Below are 17,457 nucleotides of genomic sequence, written 5' to 3'. Positions count from 1 at the left end.
GCTTATCAACCAAGCGATAGCATTATAATGCTAATTGAAGGACATTCATCATTTGAAGGACATTCCATTATATGTCGAAGTTTTAGCAGGTAACAGTAGAAAGCTGAATAATTATTTTAGAGTGAGCTTTTGTTAGTCCGTGTCAGCTTGTGTGATGTGAGCCTTACTGTATTATAAAATAAGCTGAGTCATACACGTATTTTAATTGGTTCTTACACATCCCCTGTTGAAATATACAAAGATGATATCACCACTTACAACGCTAAATTTTGCTCCTTTAATACTGGTACATGTGGATTCTATGTTGCAGTGGTTCTGTGCAGTAATAGACCATAGACGACATCACAATTTTGTAAAACATCACTGATCAGTGACACACTCAGCTGTGCTTCGTGAGCCACTTACTACAGTACCGCCCGCGTACACGTCAACTGCGCAGACGAATTTCATGCGCCCCGACGCAAGGTAGTCAGACGCGTATGTACGATTTTTTTGCGCGCACGGTCGAAAAAAATGCGCGATTCACGTGTCTTTGTTATTCAGTGCTATAAGTTTCTTTTGTATTTCATTGTTGTATTAAACAAAGGACTTCAAGGCTTGAAAAAGCGGCGAGAAGACAACGGAAAATTTACATAATGAAAAAAGCTATCATGTTACACTCGCGCAAGTCGCGTCGCTTCACGAATTTTTCGCATAACGAGCGGTAGCAGTAGATTTGCTTGATTTGAGTTGTTGATGAATCAGCTGGGGGAAGGAAAATGTCACTTACTTAAGGCTTCGAAACACGAGTTTCATTGAGCAAGTAACGAGACAAATACTCACTAATATACTTCTCAACTATTCATTGCAATCAGCGCTCCCTAAGATGATTACGTCGCGGAATGTAAACAATTTGGTGTTTGCATCGCAGGTTATGATTTCTTCGAAACTTCAAACCCACCTCGATCATTTTCGGTAAGGATCAGAAGGAAAATACACTTTTTAAGAATATGATTGGTGTTCTGTTTTATTCATTGCAGTCGGCGCCCGCTTCAGTGTTTACACACCGGAATGTAGACAGTTTCATTTCGCATCGCTCGTGATGTAAATCGTGCAAATATATATTAGCCACCTCCGGAAAGTTATTCCGGCCGTAGTCCAACGTGAAGGAAGAGCGTCGGGATACTAAAAGCTTCCATAATAAACAAACGGCTCCTTTAGGAGCCACCAATTTTACAAAATTCTTTATAAAATTATTCAAATAGTACGCGCGCTCTGATTGGCTATAAAACCATTTTACATGAGTGTATGTAAACACGGTTTTCGTTCCTCTTTCATTAGTTATTTTAAAAAAGAAATGTAAAATGGTTTCTGTGTTTACATTGCCTGATGTAAACACTTGGGAGGTTGGGAGAACACTCTATAAGCTGGAAACCACTCCACTTCACGTCGTGGTTTCCTATGCTTGTCTCATGTTCTCCCAACCTCCCGCGTGTTTACATCAGGCTATGTAAACACGGAAACCATTTTACATTTCTTCACTGATTACTGTGTTGAACTACACAAGTTCAATTATTGCCATCTTGATGTTTTGCCTAGTTGCACGCGCTGGCGAGTCTTAAATAAACTTGAACTACATGTATCCTGCAGTTCATTTTTCTGTTCCATTTTTTCGAGCAATTTGGTGAACATTGATCGATGATTCAAAAAATATCGAAATAAAAAGCAAATCTGGTTTCTCATAAAAAAAATTGCATATGAGTTAGAGCAAGACACAGTCGTGACAAGTAATCATACTGTAACACAACACCATTAAAATAAGAGAGTAGCACTTATTAGTTTTTGTATTAAGGGTGAGATGAATGAACCAGTTTTTGAGAACAGCATGTTCACCAATGACAAACACTATGAAATAAGCATTCATGTGTGGGTTTGCATTCTGGATCCATGTTTTTCAGTTAACATAATTATATGCAAGCAGTACTGTAGCTCTTACGACATTTTGATGTCATCTCTGATGTGTGATCTACATGACTTACAGAAGAGCTGCTTGGCAACAAACATAAAAACTACCAGTATTTGTTAATCTGACCATACATGTAGCTTTCAGAACCAGGGGGTTTTTTGGGTGCTCAATGAAAATAAAGGCAGTGGAGAGGTGAAACAAGCAGTATTGCCTTAGTTTCTTCAGGCTGTCCACAGGCATGCATGACTGGTCTTCATTTTTCAATATGTATTCAGATAATTCCATCTCTCCTTGCAGTAAAAGTTTAGACTGAGTTGCTATGACAATTTGCATTCAGTAGTATACCAAACCCCATTATCTCATGCTAGCCTGTGACTGCCCACCTGTTAACTATGCATTAAAAAAATTGTTTGCTGTTTAATCACACATCTCTGAAAATAAATTGAGAGCACCAAGACAATTGATGTGAAAATCCCTGTGTGAATGCTTTCCACAAAAACTCTGAAGTTCTTCAGAAATCTCTGGGCAATGTTTTTTTTTCCATGAGGTATTCTCAGGAAAAAAAACTTACCCTATTCAACTCTGAAAAAATTTTATTTTAGGTGTACATCACAGTAACAAAGGTCATTGCTTAATTGCAGCTCCATTTTCTGGGACAGAAGCTGGAAAACTGATCAAAGTACATGTTAATTACACAGAATGCTGTCAAATTTTGAAGTGAAGATACAGGACATTCAAGATGCTGCAAAAAGAATTGAGCCATATGTACACAAAACGCCAGTGATGACATCCTCAACTCTTGACAGAATGGCTGGCAGAGCAGTTCATTTTAAATGTGAAATCTTTCAAAAAATAGGAGCTTTCAAGGTAAATGTCTTCCTATGTAAAAGACTTTTAAGTAGGACATTGAAATGTAATCTAACGAGTAGCATCTTTTCCACTTATTTTGAAAGTATCCTAATAATTATATTTTGAAGCTGCTTAGGAAGGAGAGATGAAGGAAATGACTCTAATCTATGGATTTACATAATTCCCCTTTATGAAGAGGTTAGGTCGTCCAATTTTGGCTATTGGTCATTCCAGAGACTATCAGGATACAAGCTTAGAACTATGCAAGAGTTTGCACAGGGCTCAAATCTCAAGTTTGCTCAAATATGCTGTAAAAGAATATTTTTGAAAAAACCTCAGACCTTTGACCCCCAAAAAACTTGACCCCCTAAATATTATACCCAGGATATCTTGAAAATTCAGACCCCCTTAAACTTATATCAGGGATATCTTGAAAACTCAGACCCCCCAAAAGAATCATACCCGAGATATAATGAAAACTTAGACACCCCTAAAAATTCATACCCCTTGTTACCTCAAAAAGCCCCAGACCCTAAAAATCATATATTTTTATGTCTTTAAGACTCAGCCCCACTCATTTTGAATAATTTGTGAGATTTCAATACTAAGTAATTTCAAGTATTTAAATCACAACATATAATAGAGCCATTATGTGCATCTCATAAGTACATGTAGGTTATCTTTGATCTCTTCAAGTGTTAGGAAATAAGGATTCAGTTTGTGAATTAAAACAAATTTGCAAACGTTTTCAAAGAATAAGGTACATTTGGGAGAAATGTGTGTTGCCTGATACTTTTCACAACACAGTGACCAAATTCTCCCATTTGAAGTCTTCATCATAAGATTAACAGTGTCAAGAATTTCACTATGACAATGTCATGCAATAAAACCAAACAATTTGATACTTACAACTAAAGGTTGGTGTAATATACAAATAGGAGAAAATAGCAATTGACTGTGGGACCTGGAGGAGATAGTTCTAATATCTTAAGAAATTGTCTAACAAAGAGTATCTTTTTCAGATTAGAGGGGCAATGAATGCTGTTATTCAGTTGTTGAATTCTTTGCCTGATGATCAAAGACCTGTGCTGGTGACTCACAGTAGTGGAAACCATGCTCAAGCAATTGCTCTTTCATCAAAAATCATGGGACTGCAGGCTTTTATTGCTATGCCAATAAATGCTCCCTCAGTTAAGAAGGCTGCAGTAAGAGAATATGGTGCAACTATTGTTGACTGTGGTACATCAGCTGAGGTACATCATTGGTAAAGAAAAGATATGTAACTAGGAATTAGAAAAAGATTACATTCAATTATGAATGACACCCTACTATCTCAGTTCCTCTCTTTACATCTCCACTTCCAGGGAGAAAGAAAGACTCTGGGAAAATAGAGTCAATGCAAATTTTCCGAAACAGAACATTTGCAATCCTAGGCTATTTGATTGTCATTCTCAGAAATAATCAAAATGCATAGTTGAAAATGTAAAAAATTTATTCGAAAGAAAATATCCACAGAATGACCTTAGTATGTTGTAATTAATGTGTAATTGTACCAATCATTTTCCAGGAGTTTTAAATCCTGAATAAAAAGTTTTAACCCACTTATCAGCTCACATTTGTGGTATGTCCTAACAATTTTTCTCCCAACTGGTAAACCAAACTAATGAGGACCAAATGCAACAATTAACTTTGTATGCCTTTTTTCAGGACAGGGAAGCAACTTCTCAAAGAATCCTTCAAGAGACTAGTAATTCCTATCTTATACCTCCTTTTGATCATCCTCACATTATTGCTGGTCAGGGTACTCTTGGTCTGGAAATATTGGAACAGGTCTTAGTATTGAGCAGATTTGTGAAATTGTAATTAAAGTTCTTTTGTAGTTATAAGCAATTGGTAGTTATAATTATTTTCTAATTACTGCCCTTCATTTTTTTCTCACTAATTAACCCTATATTTACTTGATGTTATTAATGATTAAGCTAAGCCCAGCATGTACCTGCTCGTCAGTTTATTTGTTTGTGTGTTTGATTGGTGTTAATTGAAATTGACCAGGGATTAATTATTTTCTAGCTGTGATATTTAAGGTCAACTTTACCAGCCATTTTTTTTTTGGCATTATTTGTTTTGTTTTGCTCACTCATGGTGTTGTTCAAGATTATTCCTATTTGGTCCCTTTCTTTTATGCAGTTTTCTACAATGTATTCATTTGCTGGTAAACTTTCCAGAGCAGTGGGATTTAATTTGCAAGCCGTCTGTCAAGAGGGCTACAATGAAGTACATTCATGTGAACCATTTTAAGAGGCTGGAGAATTTGATTGCAGGATCTGTTCACTCTGTTCTCTTGAAAATTAGTTTTTTTTGTTTTCTTTAAATCAAATTTAGCAATCATTCCTTGTCAGTGCTTCACTTGACTAGACAGATACTGGTAGCAGCTAGTATAGACATAATATGTCTACATATTAGTGTTGGATACAACAGGGAATGTTTTGGAAATTGTGTGATTTAGATAATCTCCCTTTCACTGCCTCTCTCTAATATCAATCCCACAGCCACGGTACACTTCACACAAGACAGTCAGTATACAACACAACTTTTCTATGTAAATCTACAGTACAGTTCAAAGATAAGGAGACATCACACACTAGTGCCATACGCTTGTCTTACCTGTCTGAGTCTGTAAACAGACTAGTCTAAAAACATGTTTAGATGACATGTAAAACAGTTATGAAAATGTCAATGGAAACGGGTTTATTTGGAATCTGGTTATTCTTTCCTTTAATGTTAAGAATGAAATGGTTCATGAACAGTGATCAGTTGCAGTAGATATAAAAGGAGGATCCTGATGCATTTTGAAATCAACCTTCATATCAGCCTGGATTTCAAAGAACATTTCTGACACATTTTGGAAACAACCCTGATTTCTAGGCAACTCATAAATCTACCTTGATTTCAATGCAACTTGAAATTTTCACAGGTGAGCAGAGGAGGGTGCAACTATGAACAGTTCTCTCAAAAAATTATCTTGTCATGCCATTGGGGTAATGCACTAAAGCACTGGAATAATTGCTAAATTTGTTTTAAAGAAAACAAAAAACAATTTATTGTCAAGGGAACAGACTGAACAGATCCTGCAATCAAGGTCTCCAACCTCTTAAAGTCAATGTCTGGTCTTAGACTTGTTCTATTTGTGTGAATGCACATAGTTTGGACCCCTTATCTTTAAGCTTCACTGTACTCAAGAGCGATCTCTTTAACTTATGGTTTATGTGGTCCATAGGTGCCAAACTTGGATGCAATAATTGTCCCAGTTGGTGGTGGTGGTATGCTGAGTGGGATTGCTATAGCTGTCAAAGCATTGAAGCCTGATATAAAAATTTATGCAGCTGAACCTGCAAATGCTGATGACTGTGCTAAGTCATTTGCTGCAAATGAAAGGATTCCACTTCAAGGTATGGTGTTTTGAGTTGTAGTCAAAACAGATCCCAGACTGAATCAATGCCTGTGATATTTATGATTTGGATTTGTTGGCTGATGCTGTGATAAGTGGAATCCTACATCCCCCAAGAGTGACAAGTTGTGTTGTCTAGAGATATTAGCTTCCCAATGTTCTGTCAGATATTAAACTTTTCATGCTTTTGAATGAAAGATCCTCTAAAAAAATTGAGCTTGCATCTGCCCCATTTAGTAATATTTTGGCATGTAAGGGACTGCTTGCTTTTAGTATACAGATGTAAACATTTTCGAATACAGGAATTTCGCCTATTGATATTCACATCTTATTGGTCAATTTCACACCCCAATCCATGCTTGTAAAGTGTAGATCCAAATGTAATAAGAGGGTAGTCTCCCAATAATCTCTTTCATAGCTTTTGTTGAACGCAGCTATGAGAGAAATCCTATAATGTGATTGAACAATGGCTACCAAAAGCCAGAGCACAGAGATCAAATCAGCATAATTACTTGGAAAGTTGCAGGAAGGTGGCAAAAGCTGGAAGAAAATAGCAATATCATGCATGGGCCAAAGGAGCATTTTAAAGCATTAGAATAGCTAAGGATTTCAAGAGTCATTGACGTTTACATGTAATTAATTCAGTGATAAAATATATATGGACAAACTTGACTGTGGGAAAATTAAGTTGAGGGTATGGGTATTTGTTTTTAAGCCTCTTTGTCAATATTATTTACATTCCTTTTTATAGCATGTTGTCATTGGCAACACAGGCAATCTAAGTTTAATGGACCTGTAACCTACCGGGTGACACACTGTTAGGTTGTGCAACAGACTGTTGACAGTTTTTTTAGATGCCATCTGCATTTATTATTCTGCAGAGTTGGATAGTTACCATACTTGTATGTGATTTTCTGGAAGCTTTGCTTTTGAGATAAGAGCAACCTTGCATTGCTGCAATACAAGTAATTACAAGTTCACAACCCTGTTTTATCTCTAGTTTAAGCACTTAATGCACAAGTTGGCCATAGGTATTCTTTGATTTAACAGCTGCATGAGGAGAAAAATACTAACAGTCATCTAAGAGTGCTAATCTGTGGGAAATGAAAACATGTTAAATGTTAAGTCTCTACAACAAAAAAGAATACCTCTTATGCCTTGCTGATGGCATCTAGCAATTCTTGGTGTTTTGAGGATTCTTTGCCATCATTGTTATTATCTTGTCCAGAAATCAAATATAAAGATTAATTGGGTTTAGGGTTTTTGGTGAAATAGCTCTCTCCAGAGAAATAGCTCTCTCCAGACGAGTAATGTATTTTTGGTCAGCCAAGTAATGACAATACATTACAGATTTACCGATGAAAACAATGAGCTTAAGCCCTCTGTGTCTTTACAGGCCCTCCTAGTACTATAGCAGATGGATTGAGGACAAGTGTAGGCCATGTAACATGGCCAATCATTAAAGACAAAGTAACTGATGTCATAACGGTCACAGAAGAAGAAATCGTAACTGCAATGAGAGTACTGTGGGAAAGAATGAAGCTTCTTATTGAGCCATCAGCAGCTGTAGGTGTGGCAGCCATTTTGTCAGAGAGATTCAGAGCACTTCCTAACCTGAGGAATGTTGCTGTAGTGTTGTGTGGTGGCAATGTAGACCTCGATAATCTCCCTTGGAAGAAGTAACAACTGCAATTCAGTTTTGGGAAGAGATGCAAACAAATAAATTAGGGACTACCAAATAGCATGCACTGGAGGTGTCTTTTCAGGACAAGTTAACATTTAGAAGCTGGTTTATACAACTACCCATGTTTGATATGGCATTAGAGTCCACCTTAAGGGAAGGAAGCAGAGAAAGGCAAAATATTAGTTATCCTATCCCCTCCCCTCTCTCTCTCTTTTTGACTGTTGCTCACCCCCTCCCTCCATAAAGCAAATTTCCTTCTCTCCCCGGCCTTCCTCTGCTGTAAAAATCAAAGATGGCAGCTATAATTTTTCACTTAGATACTACTGAGTACTTGCCTGCCAAAATTATGCCTAATCTTCAGGCCAACTACAAAGTTCAATTTTCCTCTCATGTGGAATTGGTAACATTGGTCTAGCAAGATATCATGTATTGATGTAAAGCTGTAATATACCAGACAGTGAAAGGCCCCCCATAGGATGATGCATACAAATGAGATTGACTCGCATAGCTGATAAGATTTTTCAAAGTATGTCTAATGTATAACAAAAAAGTTATATGGCAAATAAATTGATACAAATATTTGTGTTGTGCTAGTTTGAATTTTCCTCCAAGCATTTCACTGTAACAAGATGTAATTGCTTTGTTGATATTGAATATACAGTGCATTAGATGGGTCAAGGTTTTCCATTGTCCATTGAGAATATTTATTATACAGAAACTCAAGGGACTTAGCCTGATCCAGTTAGTATAATGCAGCAGAATAGTAACCTACATGATCATAGAGGAGGAGCAAAAAGCAAGTTTTTGGGTTGGGTTGGATTAGCCAAAACCTCCCTTGCTTTTCACTCCACCACTATTATTGTGTTGTTTACTATTTTGCTCTGTTTTACCAACTGAACACCTAGGACTTAAAAGAGAAACAGTACATATTTTTGTTGAAGATTTATCAGTACTTCTGATGAGGACTCGAATATTCACTGGGATTCTTTGTTAGAAGACCAACAAACTCTGAAAGCAGGGTAACTGGCTTTGTGAAAATCCTCTTGCACTGCTTTCCAGCAAAACAAGTGTAACAATTTCAAAACCATAAATTTTTAGCTATCATTTTATTGCATTTAGATGTTCAATATACAACCAAAGACTTAATTCCAAGAGAAAGATTGCTAGATTTTCAGTTTTTTTTAACCATTTCAAAAATTGTACCAGTCAAACCTTGCAAAGATCAGTTTTACTTCTGAGTTATAACAAACTATTCATCACTGTCATCATAGGCAGTTGCATTCTTAGCAGAATTGCGTGCTTTTTTCCTCGCCAGATATCGCTCTTTAGCAGATGAAACAGTTTCACCTGTGCTGCGCTTGGCAAATTTGCTAAGAGACTCCTCTCTCAATGTTTCTTTGATTTCTTTGGCAACTTTCTCACTTTTCTTTTTATTCTTGTCTAGTGCCCTCATGTCATCCTGAGAATACTCTCTATAATAGATGTGTTTGTCAGCTTTATTCTTAGCATCATGGCCTGATTGATGTGGTTTGAAGCCACTGGAATGTCTGTGAATCCCCAATTTCTCATGCTCCCTATCACTGCACCTTCTTTGTTTCTGGTTTAACAAATCAGCTGAATGTTGAACTTTGTCATTCTCATTGTCATTTCGTTTGTGATTTTTGTGATCATGGATTCTCACATGTTGGGAAGGAACTCTTGTATGTCTTGGGTTTTCTTCTAATCCTTGATCTCTTAAATATTTACTCTCATTTCTATCTCGGTGTTTTTCTTTCTTTCTACTGTCTGACATTTCTTGAGGTGCCCTTTCATCCTTTCCTTGAGATTCTCTGATGTCATTTTCCATGTTTGGCAAGTCAATCTTTGTTGTATCTTTGGCAGTAAATGATCCTCCCAGTGACATGTTTTGATTCAGAAGATTGCGATAAAACAAACTTAGGTCCTTCTGCTTTGTGACATCATTGGCAGCTGAAAGGAAAAAATAACTCAATTAAGCAGCCAATAAATCATTCACCCAGTCATATGTGGTCTCCTTTCAATGGAATATTGTCACAAAGAACAACTGTAAAAGAGATTGGCAGCCAGCTTGTACAAGTATTGTAACTCAGTTCGTCAATCATTCAATTATGAATATCTTTGATTAATTAGTCATTAGTTTTCCAGATAGTCAACCAGGTAGCAAGTCAGTAAGTCACTCTCTCTTTCAAAACTCACTTTAATTGAAAGGCTCAGAGCAAGAACGATCCCTTGATTTTTCAAAAATGGCCGAAAAATCAAGGGATCATTCTTGCTCTGAGCCTTTCAATTCATTCCACCAATAAGCCAAATACCTCAACAGTAATCCAGTCAGATGGCTAATTAGTTGACAACCAGCAATCCCTCTTTGCTAGTTTAGTTCATGATGCTAAATGTTCCATGAGAGAATAAATGATGGCCACACAAACACTAGAAGAACCCCCAAACTATTCCCTTAAAGCAAGGCATAGGGCTCCATGATTTCTTGTGTTCTGATTTTAGCCTTGTTGAGAAGATGAGAGACGGGTCACCTTCATGTGCCAACATTTGATCTCAGCCAACTTAACAAGCACTTTAAAATTTGGAGTTCAATGTTTTTCTGCTTTCAGTCAACTTTGACTATCATTGTTGGGGAGGTACTGCTTTTAGTCTTGGTAAGTGGTCTAATTGGTTTTTCAGTTGATTAGTCAGTCTGCTGGCCAGCAAGCCAGTCAGTTTGTGAGTTAGCCAAACAAACCTTTTTTAAGGGTATGATTACCAAAATAGTCTTTATCATATAAACTACAGTGTTATACAAGGATTTCCAGCCCTTAGACAAGCTGTTACAACACACATGAAAAAATATTGTATTTTTTCATGTGTGTTTGATATCACTAATCAGCTGCTGACATGTCACTTGCCTTTTGCGCCACTCAGTCAGGTTCATGAATTAACAGTGACGCCCTCCCCATTCTAAATCCAAGGTCATTTGCCTAATTTTTTTGGATTATGGCTGCTAAAACACTGAGACATCCATATTGCTTACAGATGGAAGAGAAGAAGAAAACCAAAATATGGAAAGAAAAACCAAAGCCACAGAGGCTTTGGTAATGGCATTTCTTGCATATAAAAACAAACATCGACAACTAGAAGATTTGCTGCAGGCCGATTTTGGCCATGTACCTGAAAGATTTCTCCTGTCAGTAAGGACCAAGTCAATAACTAAGAATTTTGTATATTGAAAATTTTGCTGATTGTTTCTTTTTGTAGTGTGTTTCAATGCATTTTTTCATCTTGAGCCTTTGTGCCAATGCACTTTACAATTTTTATTTGGGAATTGTCTATTCCTTTGTTTTCATTCATCAGTTAAGTGGACTTTTCTTGTCGGTAAAGGGCTATTGTGTTTTTATGATAAACAAAACAATACATGGTTGTTTGTAGATATGAAATTTCTCTTTCTTGTTCAACTCTACATTTCACTTGTTTGCTGCACTCACTCATGAGCTATTGAGTTAAACACTTGAAGAGAAATTCCATATCTACAATAAACCATGTATCATTCTCTATACATATCAATCAGCACTTCTCTCCATGCACAGAAGAGAATGACTCAGCAGTCTGTGATGGTTTGCTACACCTCCATTGCAAGATGATTCAATTTTGGGTTTAGAGGTATATACTTTAACCACTGCAAGAAAATTATGCAAAAAGAAGTATTCAAATCACCATCAATAGCATCTTGCCATTTGATTCTCTCTTCCTCCTCAAGTTGTTCTTGCATTTTCTTACGGAATCTGTTCATATTTATGTTAAGGTGGTGCAACAAGTATGTGGATACTGAAAGTTTTTTTCTTTTCCAGGATGGAATACTAGTCATCTTATTCCAAATCCCTTAGCTGAGGTATTACTTTCTTGAGTAACCAACATTTCCTAGTGCCATTTAAAGCCTGAGCTGAGCTGAGCTGAGATATTACCCCAAAAAGAGCTCTTGGACAACAACAACTAATTTTAAATCAATTACAACAAAGAAGTTCTTAGGTTGAGTGAAGATTTCAAAAGATACGCCTCAGTAACAAAAGCTTCTTTATCATCAAACTCTCCTTTCTCTTGTTCTCTTTCCTTTTGTACTTGTCGCTCGACTGTCCTTTCAAATTCCCTCTTCCGAGCAGCTGCAGCCTTCAACAAGCTCTCAATGTACTTGGGCTAAGTATTTAAATAGAATATTTAGGGTTTGGTAAAATGAATTCATTAAGAGTGTCCATCCCCTCTCCTGTATGGGATGATGTTCATAGCTAGAAACCTCCCCCACCACCCCCCCAACATTTTTCAGCAGAGGAGAGGTGATGCAATCCATAAAATTAATACAAATTACCATGCCTAGCACTCAAAAAAGGATCTATTCATTGGGAATCTGGTGTACTTTTTATCATAATTGTTGGATGTAGATGAGTTCTAGTACCTCAGTCTATGGTTTATACCCTAACACCATGTATGTTTACATAGTTACAACTGGTTAACAGGATCAAATTACAGATAATATTTTAGGATCTTTTCAGCTATTGTACATATGCACATTTTGTACCTTTTTATCTTTCTTTGGAACTTTAAAACTTGCAGCTTTCTTTTTTTCTTCCATTTCTTCATAGACAGCATCATACTCATACACAGTAGGATCTTCTTTCAAAGCTTTCTGTATTTCAATCTGAGTCTAAACAGTTACATGACACTGTTAATCTAAAACTAGAACTGTCAGGTTTACATTAGGGGGAAACATTTCCCTGTTAACCAAATTCACTCCTTGATATTTGCCTCAGAAATAGAAAGAAACTCTTGTTCATGTTGTCAGTGACTAATAAGGGTAAAGACATCATGTCAATGAGGATACTCAGAAATAAAAGATAAAAATATCTAAACTTTTACTGCATGGTCTCCACTGACAACAAGATGGTGAAGGAACAATCCATCAGTAACACATTTACACCTAGAGCTATTTTGGCCATAGAGAGAGGACAATCATAAATTATGCAATGATTATTCTTTAATTAGTCACCTGTTTCATTTGCTTCTTCTTTTGTGATTCTTGAATTAGGGATAAATTCACTTCTTTGTGAGCTCTTTCCTGAAACAAATTTTATAGCTTACTCTGAGTAAAATGTGAGGATGAGCATTCCTTCTCATCTACATAGTATGATGCTGTGTTGAAAACATAAATTAACTAGTAGAGAGAGAATTCTTTAAGAATTCTATTTCTGCCAGTTTCTTCCTAGTTTCAGTGTATATGAAGATCATAAACAAGATCTGTAAGATTATTAGGATAAAATTACCTCATCATCACTCGAATCATCACCAAACACAGCTGGTTTCTTCATCATAGGTTTGCATGTAGTTTTCTTGGATGGAATGATAAGCCCATACCTATGCATGTATAGGGTGTGTGAAATATGAGTTGTAATTTCTGCATCAAGAAACCATTACCAATTATACCCTAATATGGAAGTCAACATATCCAACACAACTTATCAACACAGGGATGAAATTAAAATATATCATTTGTTGCTACAATTATCATTATTGTTGTATTTTCATTTAATTTTTTTGCTTGCAACAAACCAAAGAATGGCAATCCTTTTTTCAGTAGACCAAGTATCTCTTCAGAGGTAAATGGTTTTTGCTAAACACCTGAGGAGACTAGTTGTTTAAAGGCCAATTAGCATTAACCCAGGGTTAAATTTTAATATCAGTTTCTTCGATTCTTTGTTCAAAAGCCTTTCTCAGACAATTTGTCATTCAATCATCAAATTGTAGACAAGAATTACACTGATACAACCAATAGTCATGTATCAAATATTACATAATAGTAACAGGATGGAGTGAAGTCCAATTCGCTCTGTAATCAAACAAGTGATTAACAAAATTGGACGACCACAAAGCAGGAGTCCAATTTGTCAATCAGGAGTCAATCATGATAACAGACAGACAGAATTGGATGACAAGAAGTTCTGTTACCAATTAATCATAACTGTTTTAATTACCAAAAACAAAAAAATATATTTGAGTCAAATATCTCCAGTAGAGACATTGTCTAAAGTAAAAATATTTCTAAATTTTGGAAATTCCTCAATTTTTTTTAAGGATAAGTGCCCGTTGCTTTGGTTATTGTGTTTAATTCTGTGATTGGTGGATTTGGCTGGGTGGACTTAGCATGATTGACTACTTCAACTATCCAATACAGGTGTCCAATTATAGCCAACTGTCTAATTACATTGTCCAATTACATTGTCCAATTACACCACAGAATGATAAGTGAAAAATAGAGCAGCAAATTACCAATCACATTTGTGGAAATTGTAATGGTTATGACAAATAATAATACTAATACAAATATAGATATCAATAATTAAACATAAGTATACCATAACAGAAATAAAAGAACAGTTAAAAAAATTAAAAATCCTATGATAACCTCTAAAATAAAGTAGATCTCCAGGATGAAATGACAGAATCAGGAAACTATAAAAAGGAACCTATTAAACAATAAAATGATTCTAACTCTGTTGGTTTGCTAGAAAAAAATTGCCCTAAGGTCTTTTAAAAACTTCGCACTGATGTCTTTTGTCGTAACGTTCTTAGTGCAGTCTGGATTTTCCTATCTCTACCTGTGGGCACAGTAACACTTTCACACATACTGTGTACATCTCTAGCTTCATTGTCAGTTTTCATGAATACATTTCATTTTGCCTGTTGGTCAGTATTTCTAAGTGCAGTATTTTTAAGCAAATCAAGGCCATTAATAATTTATTAATTATCTCTTTCTTTCTCTCAAATCAGCTTGGTTGCCAGCAAAAATCGGTTTTAAAATGAATGTGTGGTAGCAAATGTGTCATCACATGGGTGGACACACTGCCTAAAAACAGTTTGTAATTAATTTTAATCCTTCAAAAAAAGTAACTCAGAAAGTTAAAATTTTAAGGTATTTTTTCACAAAAGAATTAAAGGATGGAGTTTTCTTTCATTTTACATCTGAATTCTCTCAAACAATTTTCTCCGTGTAAAACAGTGAGCAAAGTAGGCGGTACTCAAGACCTCGGGCACAGTTTTTCCCAATACGAACCTCTCGGCTGGCAAATAACATATATATCCTTTCCCATCTTTGAACTACCCGGCCTTGAACTCACCAATTTGTTCGTATGAAAAGCGGTAGCTATTTACCGGTTGTCATACATTTTAGCATAACATCTTGGTAAGGCCTTGGAGTTAATGTGAGAAACTTTGAGGCTTGACAGACCAGAGTCATTTTCATTGTTAGAAGATAGTCTCAAAGATACGATGTACTCGATATTTTAAGTTTACCCAACGCTCCACTAGACAAAGACGAGTTCGACATTCAACCTGTCGTAGGAAGGAGTATCAGCCCATTCTTTTTTCTCTCTGAGTAAATAAATTTCATAGCTTGTAAAAACCATCAACGACTATAACAACTGAAGAATCCAATTGCGAGAGTTTTTCTATTTCATCATTTCTTCGTCAAAATGTGACCATTAAAGCAACCAGTAAATCAAAAGGTTATACAAACCTTTTTGGTTCTCCCATATCAATTTATTTTGTTCGACAAACGGCGCGTCTCCTACTACTTTAGTTTCCCCTCAGTATGAAATTACTTGCGTGTTATTCAGAGCCCTTTAGTCAGCGGATCTTCCATTGACTACTTAGTTGTTTATTTAAGCCAAACGTTGGAGAGACCTCGCCCCAGGGGTTTTTTTTCGGTCAGTTTTTCAAGATGGCGCCGTCCTTGGCGCTAAATGCAAAGGATGTTAATTGGGGAAATATATATAACGGCGTAATATGCGACTAACACAGTCTATATACTGTAAGATTTTACGCCACCAACCCAGTCGGTAGATTAATTATAATAAATTAATATATAATGAAATTATATATCTGGCGTAAAATTTACATTATATATGTCACCGACCGGAAGAAATTACGCCGTTAGTTACTGGCGTAAAATCTTATATATATATCACCGACTGGAAGAAATTACGCCGTTAGTTACTGGCGTAAAATCTTCCACATAAAGACTACCGACTGGAAGAAATTACGCCGTTAGTTACTGGCGTAAAATCTTACATATAAAGAATAAAAAGAATACAGAAGGGACAGTGACGTGGGTACTGTTCATTACCACTTTCACGGCACTGTCCAAAATCTAAAAATATCGAAATGAAGAGTTTTTTGAATGTGAAATGTCTCATAATGCATTCTGTCTAAATTCAAATGGCAAGGGATAACGTGGGTAATGACTGGTCTTGAAAATGCGAACTGGAACGATAACACATCCTAACACACGCACACGCACACAAAAAAAGCAATACAAGAGGGTCTCAATGGGGTTAACCGTTAGCCGGAAATTGGCCAAAATTTTAACCGATAGCCGTAAAAGCCATCACCCCATTGAGATCCTCAAACAAGACACTCGAATTCAAACTAGACTGTAAACATTTTTTTAAAGTTTATGGTAGGAGTACATATACGACTGTACAGTGAGAAATTTGTAACAAACGAAATGCCCGTAGAAGCTGTCCATACCTTGTCACTTTTCAAGCTTGGCTAAAAATTTGGCGCACCACTTACTAAGGTGGCCTCGCTAAAAAATGATAGAAAAAAGGAATAAACATTCCCGTTAATTAATTTTCACGCCAGCAGCAAACGGCGTAATTTCTTCCAGTCGGTTGTGTCATATCAAACTCACGGGGTACAAATAGTCTTAACATGAATACAGTGACCACGCCCACTTCAACGCTCCACTCAAATCGAGTGTAATTTTCGAACATTTTACCATCGTGCGGATTCTCTACGGAAAAAGCACTCAATGTACCTCTGAAATATTAAACCATAATATTGTGGCTTTCTATTTCGCTAATTTTCTAACTTGAAGGTAAAGTTTTTCCCTCGTCATTTTAACCTTTTCTCCGAGCGGTTCCGTGAAATTAACAAGGCATTTTTGTTCAAAACACAACCGAGCGAAGCGTCTTGGGTGATATCCCTTTTACGCAAGCGCAATTTTAAAATGTACCGCTAGAATCAAAAAGAGGAACAAATTTCCTTTGTTTTGATATGTAAAGTGTCGAACAAAAAGCAGATTTACCCTCGTCAAATGGCGTTTCAAAACAGCTGTATCTTCCTCCTTTTGATTTTTTCCTGTTTTGTGAGCGTGAAAGCAGTAGGAGAGGGATCGGGAAACTCAGAAAGCACTTCGGGAATTAATCTGCCATTGTTAACTTACGAGATAAACAAGTAAGATTTGTGAAGTTCATCGCAGTATGAAGTCTAAATAAATGCCTTTTTTAAGCTTGTTCGCTGGATTTTTCGTAAACTTCCCTGATTAATTTTTCGTTTCAGCTCACTAATCTATACTATTTCAAAGCAAAGAAGTTTTCAGAGAAATCCATGAGTCGGTCCTTTCAATAATTGTAAACAAAGTGTTTGAGCAATCAGGTATACGAGGTATAATAATCAATAGCCAGTCGGTTGTGTTTA

General features: G+C 36.3%; 2 protein-coding genes across 9 annotated transcripts; one reads left to right on the top strand and one right to left on the bottom strand.

The window, feature by feature from the left end:
• The first annotated feature begins 6 nt into the window (after positions 1-6).
• Positions 7-8,507, top strand: LOC131799541 (serine racemase-like). 8 transcript variants are annotated; one of them, XM_066162655.1, is made up of 8 exons: positions 28-89; positions 311-465; positions 911-954; positions 2,644-2,812; positions 3,817-4,047; positions 4,502-4,624; positions 6,072-6,243; positions 7,639-8,507. In XM_066162655.1, exons 3-8 carry the CDS (start codon positions 914-916, stop codon positions 7,923-7,925), a joined length of 1,023 nt encoding a protein of 340 aa, XP_066018752.1. In that variant the 5' UTR covers positions 28-89; positions 311-465; positions 911-913; the 3' UTR covers positions 7,926-8,507. The 8 variants fall into 8 exon arrangements, with proteins under 8 accessions (XP_058973234.1, XP_058973239.2, XP_066018752.1 ...); XM_059117249.2 differs by having other exon boundaries at positions 855-954; XM_059117250.2 differs by lacking the exon at positions 911-954.
• A 506-nt stretch (positions 8,508-9,013) lies between these two features.
• On the bottom strand, positions 9,014-15,603 carry LOC131799540 (nuclear speckle splicing regulatory protein 1-like). The gene is made up of 7 exons (XM_059117247.2): positions 15,494-15,603; positions 13,245-13,335; positions 12,971-13,039; positions 12,503-12,628; positions 11,984-12,123; positions 11,647-11,714; positions 9,014-9,894 (listed from the first exon to the last, which is right to left on the bottom strand). Exons 1-7 carry the CDS (start codon positions 15,508-15,510, stop codon positions 9,176-9,178), a joined length of 1,230 nt encoding a protein of 409 aa, XP_058973230.1. The 5' UTR covers positions 15,511-15,603; the 3' UTR covers positions 9,014-9,175.
• Positions 15,604-17,457: the final 1,854 nt, after the last annotated feature.

Source organism: Pocillopora verrucosa, chromosome 2 (assembly GCF_036669915.1).
Source record: "Pocillopora verrucosa isolate sample1 chromosome 2, ASM3666991v2, whole genome shotgun sequence".
NCBI lineage: Eukaryota > Metazoa > Cnidaria > Anthozoa > Scleractinia > Pocilloporidae > Pocillopora > Pocillopora verrucosa.
Note: the sequence above shows the minus strand (reverse complement) of the source record. Positions and strands in the feature narration are given on the sequence as shown.